At 35.0% G+C, this 15,618-nt stretch overlaps 1 protein-coding gene across 1 annotated transcript in view; it reads right to left on the reverse strand.

Annotated features, from left to right (window-relative positions):
* sn (fascin domain-containing protein singed) overlaps positions 1–15,618 on the reverse strand; it is a 116,627-nt gene that overhangs the window by 32,646 nt on the left and 68,363 nt on the right. The window contains exons 2-3 of the mRNA XM_085821517.1: positions 8,843–9,282; positions 1,328–1,724 (exon numbers count right to left, since the gene is read on the reverse strand). Of these exons, the coding sequence (XP_085677643.1) occupies positions 1,328–1,724; positions 8,843–9,277 (832 nt within the window). The 5' untranslated portion in view covers positions 9,278–9,282. The remainder of the gene's footprint in view (positions 1–1,327; positions 1,725–8,842; positions 9,283–15,618) is intronic.

Raw genomic sequence — 15,618 nt, forward strand, 5'->3', positions numbered from 1 at the left:
CTTTTAATTATAGTTTTCACTTAAAACTTTTCCTAAAGTATCTCAAATTCGACACAAACGCAGAACTGAATACGGCGAAATCAAACATTAGCTTACTCACTCTCTAAAACACAATCGTTACGACTTTTTTCTTTCATCTTTTCAAGTTAGAAATCAACGTAATTTAATTAAAAATTTAAAAATTTCAATTGAAAATCAGCAAAATTTGAAAATTACCCCGTTGCCGTCCTTCGATATAGGAGCAACTAACCGTTAAAAAAAAGTCAAAAATGACACGTAGGGAAATAAATTAGAACTACGGTTATTTTTGAAGAAAAAGTTATTATTTTTAAAGACGTTTATATTACTTTAATTCTTTAATATTTCTTAAATGCTCTTTACTTAGAAAACTCTTCTCACAAACAGCAGCAGTATTCTGCAACTGTGAAGAAAGTTAGGAACACTTTATTCATATTATTATTTTAGAATTAACTGCAAAAGTTCAAAAGGACGGCCTTCTAAGTTCTCGTTTCGATTTTCCTAACAATAACGGAAATAAAACTTTGAAATACTCTTAACTTTAAGATGCTGCCCCTTTTATTTTGGATATTTGGTACTTACGGAAAATCCCGTTGACCATTTTTGCCTATTGAAGAAAAGACGCCAAAATGAGAAAAGTCTTCTTCGAACACGCTGGCTTTGGTGTAACCTTGATTACACGTGTTAGTTATTATTATTCTTGAGTAAAGACTCCTCCCCCCCCCAATCACGCATTTTAGAAAGAAAAAAAAAGATTAAAATTTGAGACCTGCCTACTACAGAAGAGCATGCTGTTGAATATTTACAGTTATGGAAAATTTCATTACATTCATTCCTATTTATTCTTTATAATAATGAATTTGAAAGAAAAAAGAATAGAAAGTTTTTTCCTGTATTTAGTAAATGGGGTTTTTTTGGTTTGGCGCCGTCTCTTATGGTCGACGGGATTTTCCGTAAGTACAGGTTATTTTTTTTTCAAGCTAAAAATCATCTTGAGGGTGTGGCCACCTTTATACCGGGGCGTACTTGTGAAGATTTCTGTTTTGGTAAACATTGGCCGACCAATAAAAAGCTGCCTGCACCTTTATAAAAGTGCCCCCATTTACTATCGGAATGAATTTCTTGTAAAAAAAACCTTTCTATAACTTCAGAAAGTAAAATTATATACATTTAGTAAATAAAAACCAGCATACCATATTTATCTGGAATGATTTCACATACATCAACTTGAAGTATTAAAATCATCTAGTATAGGATTTATCAAAATTTAGATATACAATAAATCTACTTGCCCAATGAACTTCCTTACCTTGTTTCACAGAAACGTATTTTCCATTAAAACCTGCAAAGGCAGCTTGAGGTACTGAATCTTCAAGAGAGAAAAGTTCATCCTTTGTCACAGTTTGCGATCGGGTACGTAAAACTGCCTTGCTGCCGATGGGGCTGACGTAACGTCCTTGTGGATCTCTGAGAGCCAAGTGGCCCCCGTGGAATTCCAAACCAAACAGGCACTCGCAGTCTTCAGACAGTTTGCCATCAGCTCGAAGATAACGACCGTTACAAGCATGCACAGCGTATCGCCCGTCTCGAAATTCCAAAGTGAATAAAGCGTCTTCACCCCACGGAGTATTCGCGTCCACTTGAATTTCATCTTGATCGGCGGATAACCGGGCGTACCTGCGCCGTCCCACCGAACGAAGATTGACCTAAAGGAATAAAACATTTTCTCAAAAACTACAAGAATAAAAATGCTACATGGAATCGCAGTGAAAATAGAAGCAAAACAAAACCTACAGTAAAAGAAAATAATAAAAGCAGTTTAAACAGGATGGTCCTCAAAAAAAAAAAAAAAAAAAAAAAAAAAAAAAAAAAAAAAAAACACAGCCGCCTCCGGCGATAATATGACAAGATGAACACTATCTGAAGCGATGTGCCCAGAAGCACAGGAAAACGGGAATAGAGCTTTATTTGGTAACAGACAGAAGGACAGTCAGGAAGCAGCGAGTAAGGGGGCTAAAGAAACACCTTCTAGATGGTTACAGATAGTATAGTTTTTCTAGATAGTATTCTTCGAGATGGTACTGGCTAAGGCTTCCTTCAAAGGCCGTGGTACCAATATGGAACGCGGGATACTTTTTTGACCGAATTTGTGGCCTTGTTTGTTTGTCTGATTATGGCAGAGCCTCGAGGGCTATCTGCCTAAGAGGAGGGATGCCTTCGTGGAGGACTTTCTAAGGAAAACTGGCTCAAATACGCGTTACACATGAAGAAAACCACGAAAACGCCCATGCAGCCAGCCCGTTCGCGGGATTCGAACCTCGGACCGAATTTGTGGCCACTTAACTTCATAACGTTCATTTCGTGTATTATATTTTAGATCCCTTAATTTGAATCAACCGAAGTTTGAAATCTATTGCAGCTTCTAAACTTGGGTTCTTATGCTTGGTCATCACAACCTTATTCATACTTCACTTGCATGTGCAATTATGAAGAGGTATGCCTCCATAGAAACTTTTCTGAGGAAGACTGGCTCAGATTACACTTGCAGAAAATCTCAAAAACTCACAGGCAGCCAACCAATTCCCCGGGATCGAAGTACCACTGTTGAACTACGGACAATAAAACACACCGGAAAAACTTGAAATATTTCAGAACAAAATTCTCAACTACTCTCAAGACCTACTCTGAACGTCCCCTTGTTCGTAAGAAATTCGCCGAGAACTAAAATCGGCAGTATTCATGATTTCATCTTAATCCCTAGCCATAAATTGGTCGAAAAAACGCGTAATTTGGAATATCTCCATCTTCAACAACTCATAGACTACGATCCTACAATAGAAAGATCGGGAGTTCGATCAGACTCCGGAAAAAAAAAAAAAAAAAATTCTTTGAGTACACTTGCCTGGAAATATGGCTTGTAAAAGCCATATTTCCAGTCAACCATAGACTTTGATAACCCGACAAAGCAAAGACCACCACTGGTTCAAGTAGCATTTCCTATACTTCGGAAGTAGCATTTCCACTACTACTAATTGCGGATTAACAGCATTTGAATTTATAAGCCACTTTTACAACAATTCTATATTTATGTATCCTTGCATTATCAATATTTTGAACGCAAACCTTCCCATACATGTTAACCTAGATTAAACAACTGACAACTTATCTTACTTATACACTTCGAAAACTAATCAATAACTAGCAGCACTTCCCACAATAGGGTAACGTCAGCAATTTCTTCATTGTTCAAAGACTGCAAAAATTTACCGAACCATTATTTTTTGAAAAAATGCAATTTACCGTCTTGTAGTGGGTTCTCTGTCTGTTCCAATAAAACTGCTTGATAAAAATCTCATCAGATGTAATCTTTTTAACAAGTGTTTTTATTCCGAATTCAAAAATACTACCGATTCAGGTAAACTGAAAAAACTGGTCCGTATTCACGTGACACATGAGGAAAACCCCATGCAACCAGTCTGTTCAATCATTATGCCCTATTCAATTTATTATACAATACAAATGGTACACACATAAAAATTTACAGTATAATAAAACTATTAAAAAATAAAATAAAAAAAAAAACACTCAAAACTTTAAAACTTTTGCATTACACAAGAAAGCATGCAATTTCTTAAAACATATTAAACACTAAAATATTAAGCGATCAAAACCGGTCTAACGCTTGTCAAGTTTACATAAAAATGCACAAATTAATTAAAAATGAACGCTGATAACTAAATAAGTTAAGCGTCAAAATATACATACTATATACAAAAACGTCACATGAAAACACTTTAAGCAAATAACATAATACACCATACTTACAAACGAGTGGAAGTTGTGGTTGATGAATGGCAACACTTCACCATTGTCTTTATGAGAAAAAGGGAAAAGTGAAACTATTGCCGCCGAAACTTGCAGCACTCATCGCCACCACCACCTCTTGACTACGGTTTTCCTTCTCATGGTCTTTCAACAATGGGAAAAGGAAAGCCAGAATTCCCCGGATAAATTTATGCAAGCAAAAGCTTTGGGAATAGAGCCTACATTCTCGCCCATTATTACGGGTGTAACGACTCCCCAAATCCCATTGCCGATAGCCATTAGACATAGAACGACCAGATAATGCCCCACAGTCTTGCATCCTAGGCCCAGCAGTAAATTAGCGCCACCAACATTGGCCAAGGACGAAAGAAAAAATTCAAAATTCCTTGGAATCCGGGACTGCGCATAAAATAAGCTGCATGTGAATCTCATGAAAACCGTCATCAAGAAGCAGTGCGTATGATCGATAGGGAACCCACGTTCCTTCAGCCCATCATCAAAAAGGGCACGATAAGCCAGCACTGCCAAATCCGCGAGAAGCAATAGCCACCGTTATCAAACACAATTCCCATTTCTTCAGCAGCGTGAAACCTGTAGAATCCCTGATATTATGCCAAGGACTGGATATTGGGAACTCGGGAAAAGAAATAACCAATTCTAGCCTATCTTCTTCCTGAGAATCCCCAATTTCCACTTCCTCGGAACCCCTCGGAAAACCCTTCACAAAGAAAGCGTTTGAAGGCTGGGAAAACCACGTCATCCCAGTCTTCGTTCAAGCCATGAAAAGGATGTTCCGAACATCACACATATTTTTCCTTGCTGCCGTATGATTCACTTACTTATAATTGGAAAATCCAACAACAAAGCTTCAAAAAAATTGCCACAGAGCAAGTTGAATAAATACAGGGTGCGCCAGGGAAACTTCCTATTTGAAACGCGTGCGTTATCTAGCGATATTTATTCTGAGAAGGGTGGAGTGACGCTCATTGAAAAGAGCGGTATCTAAAGTTTTATGTTATGTAGGTTTAGTACCGATCACGCAGTGAACGAGAGAGGAGCGCGCGTTCTCCGTGGAGTCGTACTTTTCAACGTACTGCATTTTCATTGAAATAAATTGGCAGTGGCGCAAAAACGTAATCCAAGCGATTTTCTTTCACGGAAAAATGCATGCAAAGCCGTTCTTGACAATACGCCTCGTGATGCCCTTGTGTTCTTTAGCGGTGAGATTCATTTTCATCTTTCTGGTTGCAGATACATTAAGCAAAACATGTGATAATGGACTGGCACGAATCCCAGAGAATTTCATGAGCAGTCTCTCCATACAGAACGTGTGACTGTTTGGTGTGCATTGTCCAGAATAGGCATCATTGGACCATGATTTTTTTGGAGAACATTTCCCTGGACGCCTTATCTCCTTACGAGGCGATTGTCAGTGGCCAACACGCTCGCCTGATTTATCTCCGTGCGATTTCTTTTTGTGGGGTTATCTGAAATCTCTAACGTCCAAAGACCCTGGCTCAACTGAAGAACAATATTCAAGCTGCTTTCGACAACATACCCGTTGATATGGTGGTAAAAGTGGAAAGAAACTTCAAAACTTGACTATCTCAATGCATTGACCAAAAGCGGAGGCCCCCTTAATATTATTTTTAAACTGTAATAAAAAAATTTTCAGGTGTCTCTCTATAACTTAAAAAAATTTTAACTGATATCTCTTATACTATTTGTGTTATTTATTTTTAAAATAAGATAGTTTCCCTGCCGCTCCCTCTGTCATTAGACTATGCATAAATAAACGAATATGATACTCTGTAATTTAAACAAAATAACTACATAATAAAAAATGTAGCAACAGTAAGACCCAAAACTAGGTGCATAACTAAAACTATGTTTTACCTCAAAAACTACGGCTCACATGGCCGAGCGACAAAATCGTTGAACACTGGTAGTTCAGACTAAGGTTCGATTCAAGGCGAATGGGCTAGGTGCAAGGGCGTTTTCGTGGTTTTTCCCCTTGTGTAACGTTTTAGATTTATTAGGTTATTTTGAAGCAGGAGACGTGGAACACGTGCAGTGCCCTCGCCGCGACTCGAACTGTGGATCTCCCGAATACGCGTCGAGTATGCTTCCAATTACACCACGAAGGCATGTAGAAAGAAAATACCCTGTAACGTATATACGACACAGTTTCCTTTAGAAAGGCCTCCACGAAGGCATGCCTTCCCTTAGGCAGATAGCCCTAGTGTGCTCGGCCATAATCAACTAAACCTGAAACCAAAAAAACCTCAAAAATGTGATAACTGCGATAAAATAAATTTTTTCGCAATAGAAAAGCAAATTACATATTTAAAACCAACTCTTCCGAATCTTTCAAAATTCAGGTGCTTTCTTCTCCGACACTTTTTGGTTGTTGAATTCAGTAAAGCTTTGCATCTATTTCATCAGAACATTCAGTCAAAGAAATAGTATTAAACTTAGGCAAACGCTAATCCTTTGTGTGTTGTTTTCAAATTTTTCGATATTTTGAGCAATTTCTGCAGCCCAACACCTTGCCCTAAAAATGCTAAAATATATTACTTTCACCTGATTGAATAACTTTTGATGAATATCAAATTGAAAACAAAAATGCGCGTACAGTGAAATAGAAAGGGCCGATTACTTTTCGACGAATGACGATCTACGTAATCAACCGACTCCAGACCGATTTTGAATTTATAAATTTTCATTGCAACGGACAGTTGACTGGAGGAAACAATCCTATCACTCTTATTACGGATGTAATTTGTATTCTGCAATTTTTGGTAAGTTAACTATAATTTGTTTCGTAGTATAAAACACGTGTTCTTATTATTTTAATAACACAAAACTTGTATTTTCTAATTTTTTTATTTATTTTCAGTTCTTTTAAAAATATGACGACAGAGAACAAAAAAAAAAAAAAAAAAATACGAGCAAGAAAATAGAAGTTTTAATAATGAGTGGGAGGAGAATTGTAATTCTATGGTCAAACATTTAGCAATTTACGTCGACATTATGAAACTAATCATCTTCAATTTTATAATCAGTATCCACCAAATTCCAAATTAAGATCAGATAACCTTGCTTCTTTACAATGAAATTTAAATACACAACAGTCAATTTTGATGACCTATAGTAATTAAGCTAATAATGTGGCTAAAGCAAGTTTTGTTATTGCCTGGAATATTGCTCGTGCAAAACGCCCGTGTGAAGAGGGAGAGTCTGTTAAAAAAAAAACTTGGAAGATGTACTTAAAGTTTTAGATCCAAATAACGCAGCATTGCACCAAGTTGTTTCGCAAATTCCCATCTCGAGACACACAAGCGAACGACGCATAACTGCAATTAATACATCTCTTGAATACAACTTAAAAAGGGATTTTAAAAACTGTATTGCATTCAGCTTAGCCCTTGACGAATCGACAGATATCACATATCTTCCGCAATTGGCAGTTTTCATACGTTTTGTTTCACTTGACTTTGTTGTTAAAGAGGAATTATTATTAGATTTAGTAGCACTTCAAGAGTCAATCCGCGATATCGATATTAAAAATGCATTAGACTCCATAATGAAAACTTTTGATGTACCTCTTAATAAACTTCTAAGTATTGCAACTGATGGAGCTCCGGCAATGCTGGGTAAAAAAAGCGGTCTTATTGAGCTTTTAAAAGATGATTCTGAAATTCCACAATTCATACCGCTTCACTGCATAATTCATTGAGAACACCTCGTTACAAAATATTTAAAATATCCTGATGTTATGAAAACAGTGTTACACATTGTAAATTACATTTGCACCAATGCAAAAAATCATCGACAATTCAAAAATTCCCTTGAAGAATTAAAGGACGAAGAACTTCCAAATGACATTAATTTCTTTTCCATTGTTAGATGGTTATCTAGCTACAACGTATTAAATCGATTTGTAGATTTGTTTGATCCGATAGCTGCATTTCTAAAAGAAAAGAAAATAACCTATTCAGAATTAGACAATGACGAGTGGTTATAAGACTTAATGTTTTTGACTGATGTCATGGAACATTTGCAAACACTGAATTTACAATTGCAAGGGGAAAGATAAAAAAATAATATCTGACCATTCACAGTGTATATTTAGTTTTCATACTAAATTACAACTTTTTCAAAAGAACATTAAAAATACATTTAGTCATTTTCCTCGAATTAAAAAAATCGTTCCAATATTAAACAAACAACAAAACTCAACAAGTATATAAAAAAGCTAGGAAGGAATGTTGACAGAATTCTAAAATAGATTTCAAGATTTGAAATATTTTAAATCGTCTCTTGATTTTTCTGAATCCTTTTGAAATTAGCATAATACAGGGTGAATTTTCCATTTCAAATATAATTATGACACAAAAAACATCTGGAAAATTAGAATTAATCGAGATGCAAGAAGATCAAGCTCTACAATTAAAATATAAGTCGACGCTTATTACTGAATTTTGGAAATTTGTACCAGAATCGAAGTATCCTGAATTAAAAAAGGCTGCTTTTTGAATTATTTCAATACTCGGAACAACGAACTTTTCCACATACTTTTTAAACACATATTTAATTGCGGCTCGCGAAAAATTTCAAATTTTGAAAAATGGCTCGGTCTATCAACGAGCTTGGCCACCCCTATTCTATACAAAGCTTTCGGCAAAATTGGAATATCTAACAAAACAGTAGAAATAGATGAAAACCTTTTTACGAAGTGTAAAAAAGAAGTGGGTAAAATATTGACTCTGTATTATACAGTCCTTGAGAATTTCGTAGAAAAAACTGGAGCAATTTAATGGGATTTCAGCCAGCCTTCATGGTCCGATGGTAATCAGCTTCATGGCCCGATGGTAGTCAAGTCGATGGGATAATACGCAAGTACCATAAAAAGTAAGTAAAAAAATTATAATTTATAAACTAATTAGAAAAGTATATTTGGCCGATTAATGCCATTGCAAAATGCAGCAATTCTTACCTGAGGTCGGGCAGCTAAATGAACAGTCCAGAGCTCCGCTTCTCCAGGAGCTTTAGCAGAACACAGAAGCTTATCGTCACTGGCGCCAAGAAAGTAACCTCTAGCCACGTTCTTGAGCGCCCAGCGACCATCCTCGTTGACTACAACACGGAACTTTGCACCAGCTTCCCTTTCTTCCGAGTCGCAAGTAACATTTCCAAACTGGTCTACAGCAAGGTACTTCCCAAGATGGCTTTTCAGACAAACTGCTTCCTCTTCGGCTTCAGAAGCAAAAGGTTCCAAAGACCACAGTTGCTTTTTCTTGAGGGCTGCTCCGTTGGCGTTCACTTTGCAACCGAAAGTCTCTGCTGTCAGATACTTGTAGCGAGAATTCAGAAGGCCAACGTGCCACTTGAGCCCATTGCTGTCCCCACCGTTACCATTTGCCATGGTCATTGTCACTGGAACGAAAAGAAAAATGTAAGAATTAAGTTAAAATTATTATAATTAATAACGGGACTAGGAGACTGAATGCATTGATGTCAATGCTTTGCTGACAACTACTAACGGCAAAAATAAAGGAATTTAACTGAATCGAAAAGTTGCTACACAAGTGCTAACTGGTTTGAAACAGAAAATGATTAAATAAAAGCTACTTTTTAAATTATAAGAATTTCTTCATAGACATTATTTTAAATAAGGACACTACAGAATGTACTAAAATATACCAATAGCTTGACAAAATTTAAAATCCTAAAATATTCGAAAAATGTGTAACGATAACGCATTGCCAAATTTTGTTATGCTTTGAATTTCTAGCAGCCCCAGTGTTTCGTTATCTTTTTTAATATTTTTACACTTTACGTCAATCTCATTCGAAACAGTTGTTTAAACTGGCGCACAATCATTCCAGTCATTAATTTTCTTGTTCACGATTTCAGAATAAATATAAGAACTTCGAATTACGTGAAAATTGTCTTAGGCAATTAGGGCAATTGTTTTCTTTTCCCTCTTTCGCTCTAAATTTTTACTTCCTTAAGTAAAAGAAGTACTCTAATCACGAAAATTTTCGGGTATCATACTTCAAGGAAAATACCCATTTTGACCGCTATCAAATGCAATTTAACGATGTTTTTGCGTCACATCTGTACGTAAGGACAGAATAAAGGGATCTTTATCCCAAAACTGGTTGCAAAACGGATTTAAAATAGATTCAGAAGAGATTTTTTCGTGACGTCTGTACGTACGTGCATACGTATGTATGCATTCAATCATCTCAATCTAAGTCAAAAATGAGTATCCTCAGACCACTGAAATTTTGTATATAGGACTGCTATAACATGCAGTTGTGCACCTGACATTTTGGTTGCAATCGACCGCTATATACCCACTTTGTTACTCGCTTCCGTGAGCTCAGTGAGCTTCTTATATGCTAGTAAATTGTGCATTTTTGCTCTAAAATGATTGAATTATGTTGTTTTTATCTTCTGGTTACGGTTTTTATGCCATCAGTTAATCAGCATGCAACAGTTGTAGAATTTTCAACAATTTAAAAGTTGTTTAAGTGCGGCAAGCCTAATTTTTTTTAACCATAGTTGCCAGATATGTTTACATTTGAAACTTAGCAAAATAGTGAATTAAGTCATTTTCTGCATCTCCTGTGTCTTTTTGCCGAGTGAGACCAAAAGTAAACTTGCCTGCTGGCCGAATTGCTTGTTTTTGTGTAGAAACTCTTAATTGTAAATAAAAAAAAAAAAAAAATTTAAATTAACTGTATTTGGTGTTTTATATTTTTCTACATTTTTGAATTTTTAATAAAGATATTTTGACGTTTTATGTAATTTTGCCTTGTCGCAAAGCGAGAACTTAGTTAATTAATAAGAAATATATCTCTAATAACATTCGGGGAAATAAGTTTAAATGAAATGCAGGGGAAAAAATGTGTATACGTTAAAATTCCATACAAGGAAATCATGTGGTGTGCACACCAGAATTTTTAAATTTATATTCGTATGCGCGATTTCTTTCAAATACATCACTCACCTTATTTAGCATGATATCTGGCCGTAAAAAGCTTTGAAGAAACATGTCGGGCCACAACAAAAAATTTACAGAAGTCACCTTTGACTGGTATTTAAAGCAGTAAATTATTTTAAGAAAGTAAGAATCTAAGAACCACGTTAAAGCATATGTTTAAATATGCTTACGATAAAAAATTTACATTATCATATGTATTCCATGTTCCTGTTTTCACTTCCCAAGCAATAACGGTAATAAAATTGAAATGCTTCTCTTTTAACAAGGAATCCTTCTTTATTAATAGCCCACCAGCGGCCGAGCGGTAAAGTCGCTAAACACTGGTAGTTCGGTCCGAGGTTCGAATCCTGTGAACGGCTGCATGGGTGTTTTCGTGGTTTTCCCCATGTGTAACGTGTATACGAGCCAGTTTCCCTTAGAAAGTCCCCCACGAAGGCATCCCTCCCCTTAGGCAGATAGCCCTAGTGTGCTTTGCCATAATTAAATACACCAACACCTTCTTTATTAATGTCACCGCGAGCATAATTCAAAAGTGCAAATCAGTATCGCAACTGAGAGAAGGGTTTTCAAAAAATAGACCAATAAGCTTCTATTGCTCTTGTGACGCTGAATATTTGAATCTGCATATGAGCGCATGCTGTCGTCTACGTTTTATTTTGCATTTGTTTCGCAGATAAATGTGTAATGTATAAAAACGCTACTATCCAGTTTAATAGAAAATCTCGTTGCGCTTGCATTTTATAACTTGTTTAATCGTCAAAATTTCATTTCTCGAAACTTATCACGCAACGATATTCAGATTAATGTTCGTGACATCATATCGCTCTTTATATCGAGGACTCAAGCTACAATTAACCTCGAATATTATGCACTTACTAACACCTGTGAATTAAGAAAATTTAAGTATATATATATATATATTATTAAGCTGAGAATACCTAGAAGTGTTGCAATGAATCTAGTATTTTCTTATCCCAATTGCTTGCATTCCTTTGATTTTGAAAGTGTAAGATTCAAAATATATATTGTGAATGATATAATTATATTTATTATTAATATTAAAAGTTATACATGGATAAATTAAATATACTCGTATTCGTTACGAATAAGATTAAATTCATATTGTTTGAAAAGCTCTGCTTCTGTTTGAAAAGTTGTTAAAATCTAGGGTTGTGCAGGCAATACATTCAAGAATGAAGAAGTGTTAATGCGAAATTAAACACACTAAATGTGTAGGAATTAAAATTAGGAAAGTTCACTTTGAATAAAACTGTGCATTAGCTATTACTATAGAACCTCTTTTTCATATAGACTGCAATAAAAATGATGAGGCTTCTACTATTAACATACATAATTACGCTTATATTTGATCTAACTTCATATTGAAAATTTTGACAAGACATCCAGGGGTGCTTTAATTAGTTTGAACTGCAAATTGCGTGGCAAAACATTTTCAACTATCTTGCTTAAAGCGCGGTAAAGGTCGTGTGAAATGACAGAGATATTACTGGAAGCCCATTGATCCGCTCTAGAAGCCATTTCCTCGGTGGCGATACAGATGTGCACTTATGAAACATGCTCACCGTGATCATAATTTCGTTGACATTCGTAATTTTCATTCAAAAGTTTCGACGGAATAAAATATGTATAACAAGAGTAAGCAGCATTGAAATCACGTGAAGATTTCTTCGAATACTTTATCTAGGGTTAAAAAACTCTTTTCTTCTAAATTTAATTCCTTACGGCAATTAAGAATGTAATTATTCTTCACCCACCTCAATCTACGTAAACCAAAAAATTCCGCCCCTAAAAATATGCCGCATGGAACGGTCTGTCCCCTCTAGCCACGCTACTGCAAATAAGTACTTTTACCATTAAAGTAACAGACAGGGGCTTAGCTGGAGGGGAGAACATCTGTCCCTGGGGGCAGCATCCAAGGGGAGCCAAACTGATCTTACCATATTTTAAGATTAAATATTTTCCATTCTAAGCAAACAGGACGGATTCCCGAAATCTTCAGCTGTCCCCGGGCACTGAAAACCCAAGCTACGACTCTGAACAGAGAAATTATTAAACTATGCACTTTAGCTTTCAAACTTTCCTTCCTTGAAAAAAATTGTTTTGAGAAAAATATGCTGAATAATACAAATGAAACACTTCTACGCAGTCTGGGAACTACTTAGATCATAAAGTCAATATTTAAAATCCTCCACGCCTACCTTCCATGCTCACTGTCATTGTTAGACCAATAAGGTTTTTATATTAGCCAGGTGCATCTATTGTGGAACAATAAGCTCTTAGCACAAATTCAAACAACCACTGAAAAGGAAATCTCGGCACCAGATGAATCAACAGCGCATATAGCAAAAGGGAGTTTTTATAGATCCTGTATAAAATATTTAACAAACCACTTCGAATGACAAGAAAAAAAAAAAAAAAAAAAAAAAAAAACTTATTGCAGGATAAATTTAGCAACTGAAATAATGTCGCAAAATGGTTAATTCTGCAAAAATAAAATTAACAGTTTACCTGAAGTAAGTATTAAAAACTTTTTAATATGTATTTGTTATATTCTACTGTTATTTAGTTTAGGCAAAATTTAAACTTACCAGAAAATTGTTATAATTAAGGGGGCTATGAAACTCGGTATAAATTTACTTGTGCATAAAGTGATTAATCCAAAAACTGCCTCACATTCACCTTACGTATGGGAAAAATCAACCATGCAGCCCAGCCTGTTCGCTTCGATTCAAAGCCGGGTCAAATTCCCAGCATACAGTGGTCCTGACCACTCGGTCATCGTGGGGTGGAATGAGAAGATACCGTACATAAAAAATCTAATATTTTATTTGATTCTGCAGATCAGTTAGGTCCAATCAATAAAGTGTTCATTATGCTTTAATAAAGTCGATATAAAAAGTTTCATCCACATGCAAAATTCTCGGAGACATTAGAGAATGCATTTATTGACTTGTGCACACACACATTTCAGTGCCTATTACGAAACAAACCGGCAGTTTCAAATTACGGATTAAGAATATTTTAAATTATTAACAATATAAATCGATTTTCATTCGTAAATTATTAAATTTTTTTTAAGTTATTGAATCTTAGTTTAGATTATTATTAAACACTTTAACTATTAATTTAAACTGGCAACATACACTTAAAAATTACGATTACTTACATTTTAGGTTCAAGTGTTAAAATTCCTAACTTCTTGACTTTATTTCTGTCACGTAAAAAATATTCTTAGGTCGACGGAAGAATATGTGTTTCGATTTGGCAGGAGCACTGCTTTCTGTTAACGTAGTTTTAATTACCAATAAAAACACACAGCACGTATGTAGTATGTATCGAAATTCTTCTCTTCTACTGTCACGTCACCATTACTTGCAGCTACTTTCAAAATTTGTCTGTACTCTCATTATAATTCAATTTGCTTTGAAGAGAAGCTGAATTGTTAGTAGGATACCAATGTTGGCAAATAAAAATTGTTACGCAGATTTAAAGTTCAACATTACAAAGATATTTCATTTATTATTTCAACTAAACTGACAATGTAAAATTCATAAGTGGATATTTTCATACCTATTAACAATAAATTTCAGTCTAGTTCATTGAATAATAAGTCATTAGTAAGCACAATTGAATATCTTACTTGCAAAATGCTGTTGAATTTATCTTTTTTTCAAGTGCTTCTTTAAAAAAAAAATACCAATCTTCGATTAGAGATTAAATGAAAGAAAGAACTTTTCATCAATAATTTCGAAGCAACAGTTTCACTGAATGAAATTAAAATCCCAACTGAATTCTTATTTTAATAAAACTAGTTCAGATTAAAAACTAGTTAAATTAACTCAGATGAATCAGGGGCAAAATAGTATTGCTTGCAGTGCGCCTACAAACTAGGAACAAATTTTAGCGAATCTCCAAACGATAATCGACAGCGTTTATTACTATGATATCTTATCTTACTTCTAAAATATCGTCTGCTTACGAATAGAATTTTCTATGCAGTTAATAATTTGGTTTGATCCCGTGAACATCAGCTGCCATGGATTCCAAAACGGAGCGATGAAATTGCTAAACGTCTTACAAGGATTGCATACTAAAGGCTAAAAAAGTAAGAATGTTTTACTTATTTATTTCATCCTTCTATGTTGCAAGAACGTTGTCTTAAATCTTTGCAAACCCAATAAATACATAAATTAGTGACTTCTAAATACAAAAGCAACAATAAATTAATGAAACGTAGAAGGATAGAATAATAATTCAAATTCGAAACTGTATCGTGAAAAATAAGCATCTCAAAATGTCATCAGCGTTAATTTCATTGCAATCCAATATAATAAATGAATAACGACTGCACGCAGTTGCTGGGATATAACTCAGCATTGCATATTAATCAATCCGCAAATGCCATTTTACGTTAACAATGTTGAATTGTAATGAAGAGTAAAAAATGATTGATATCGCGTGTTCTTAAAGTTGCATTAAAATATCCAGTGCCCTTCTGCATGAAGCTCGGTTTACGGGCAATAATCAGACGTAGTTCAAATGAGGAAGGAAGGAAGATGACATGATAAATGATAATTTCTCTTCTCTAATCCATATCAAGAACAAGGATAAAATAATACATAAAGATAGTGCAAAAGAATGGGACACGTTTCATTTTCCTGAAAATACGAAGTTAAAAAACAGAAGAATGAAAAAAAATTTCGCTAAAAAGTGTTGTTAGCAATACCAAGGAAGCATAA

The sequence above is a fragment of the Stegodyphus dumicola genome, chromosome 8, assembly GCF_044657685.1.
Source record: "Stegodyphus dumicola isolate Sdum_Otavi_A_Nest chromosome 8, ASM4465768v1".
NCBI lineage: Eukaryota > Metazoa > Arthropoda > Arachnida > Araneae > Eresidae > Stegodyphus > Stegodyphus dumicola.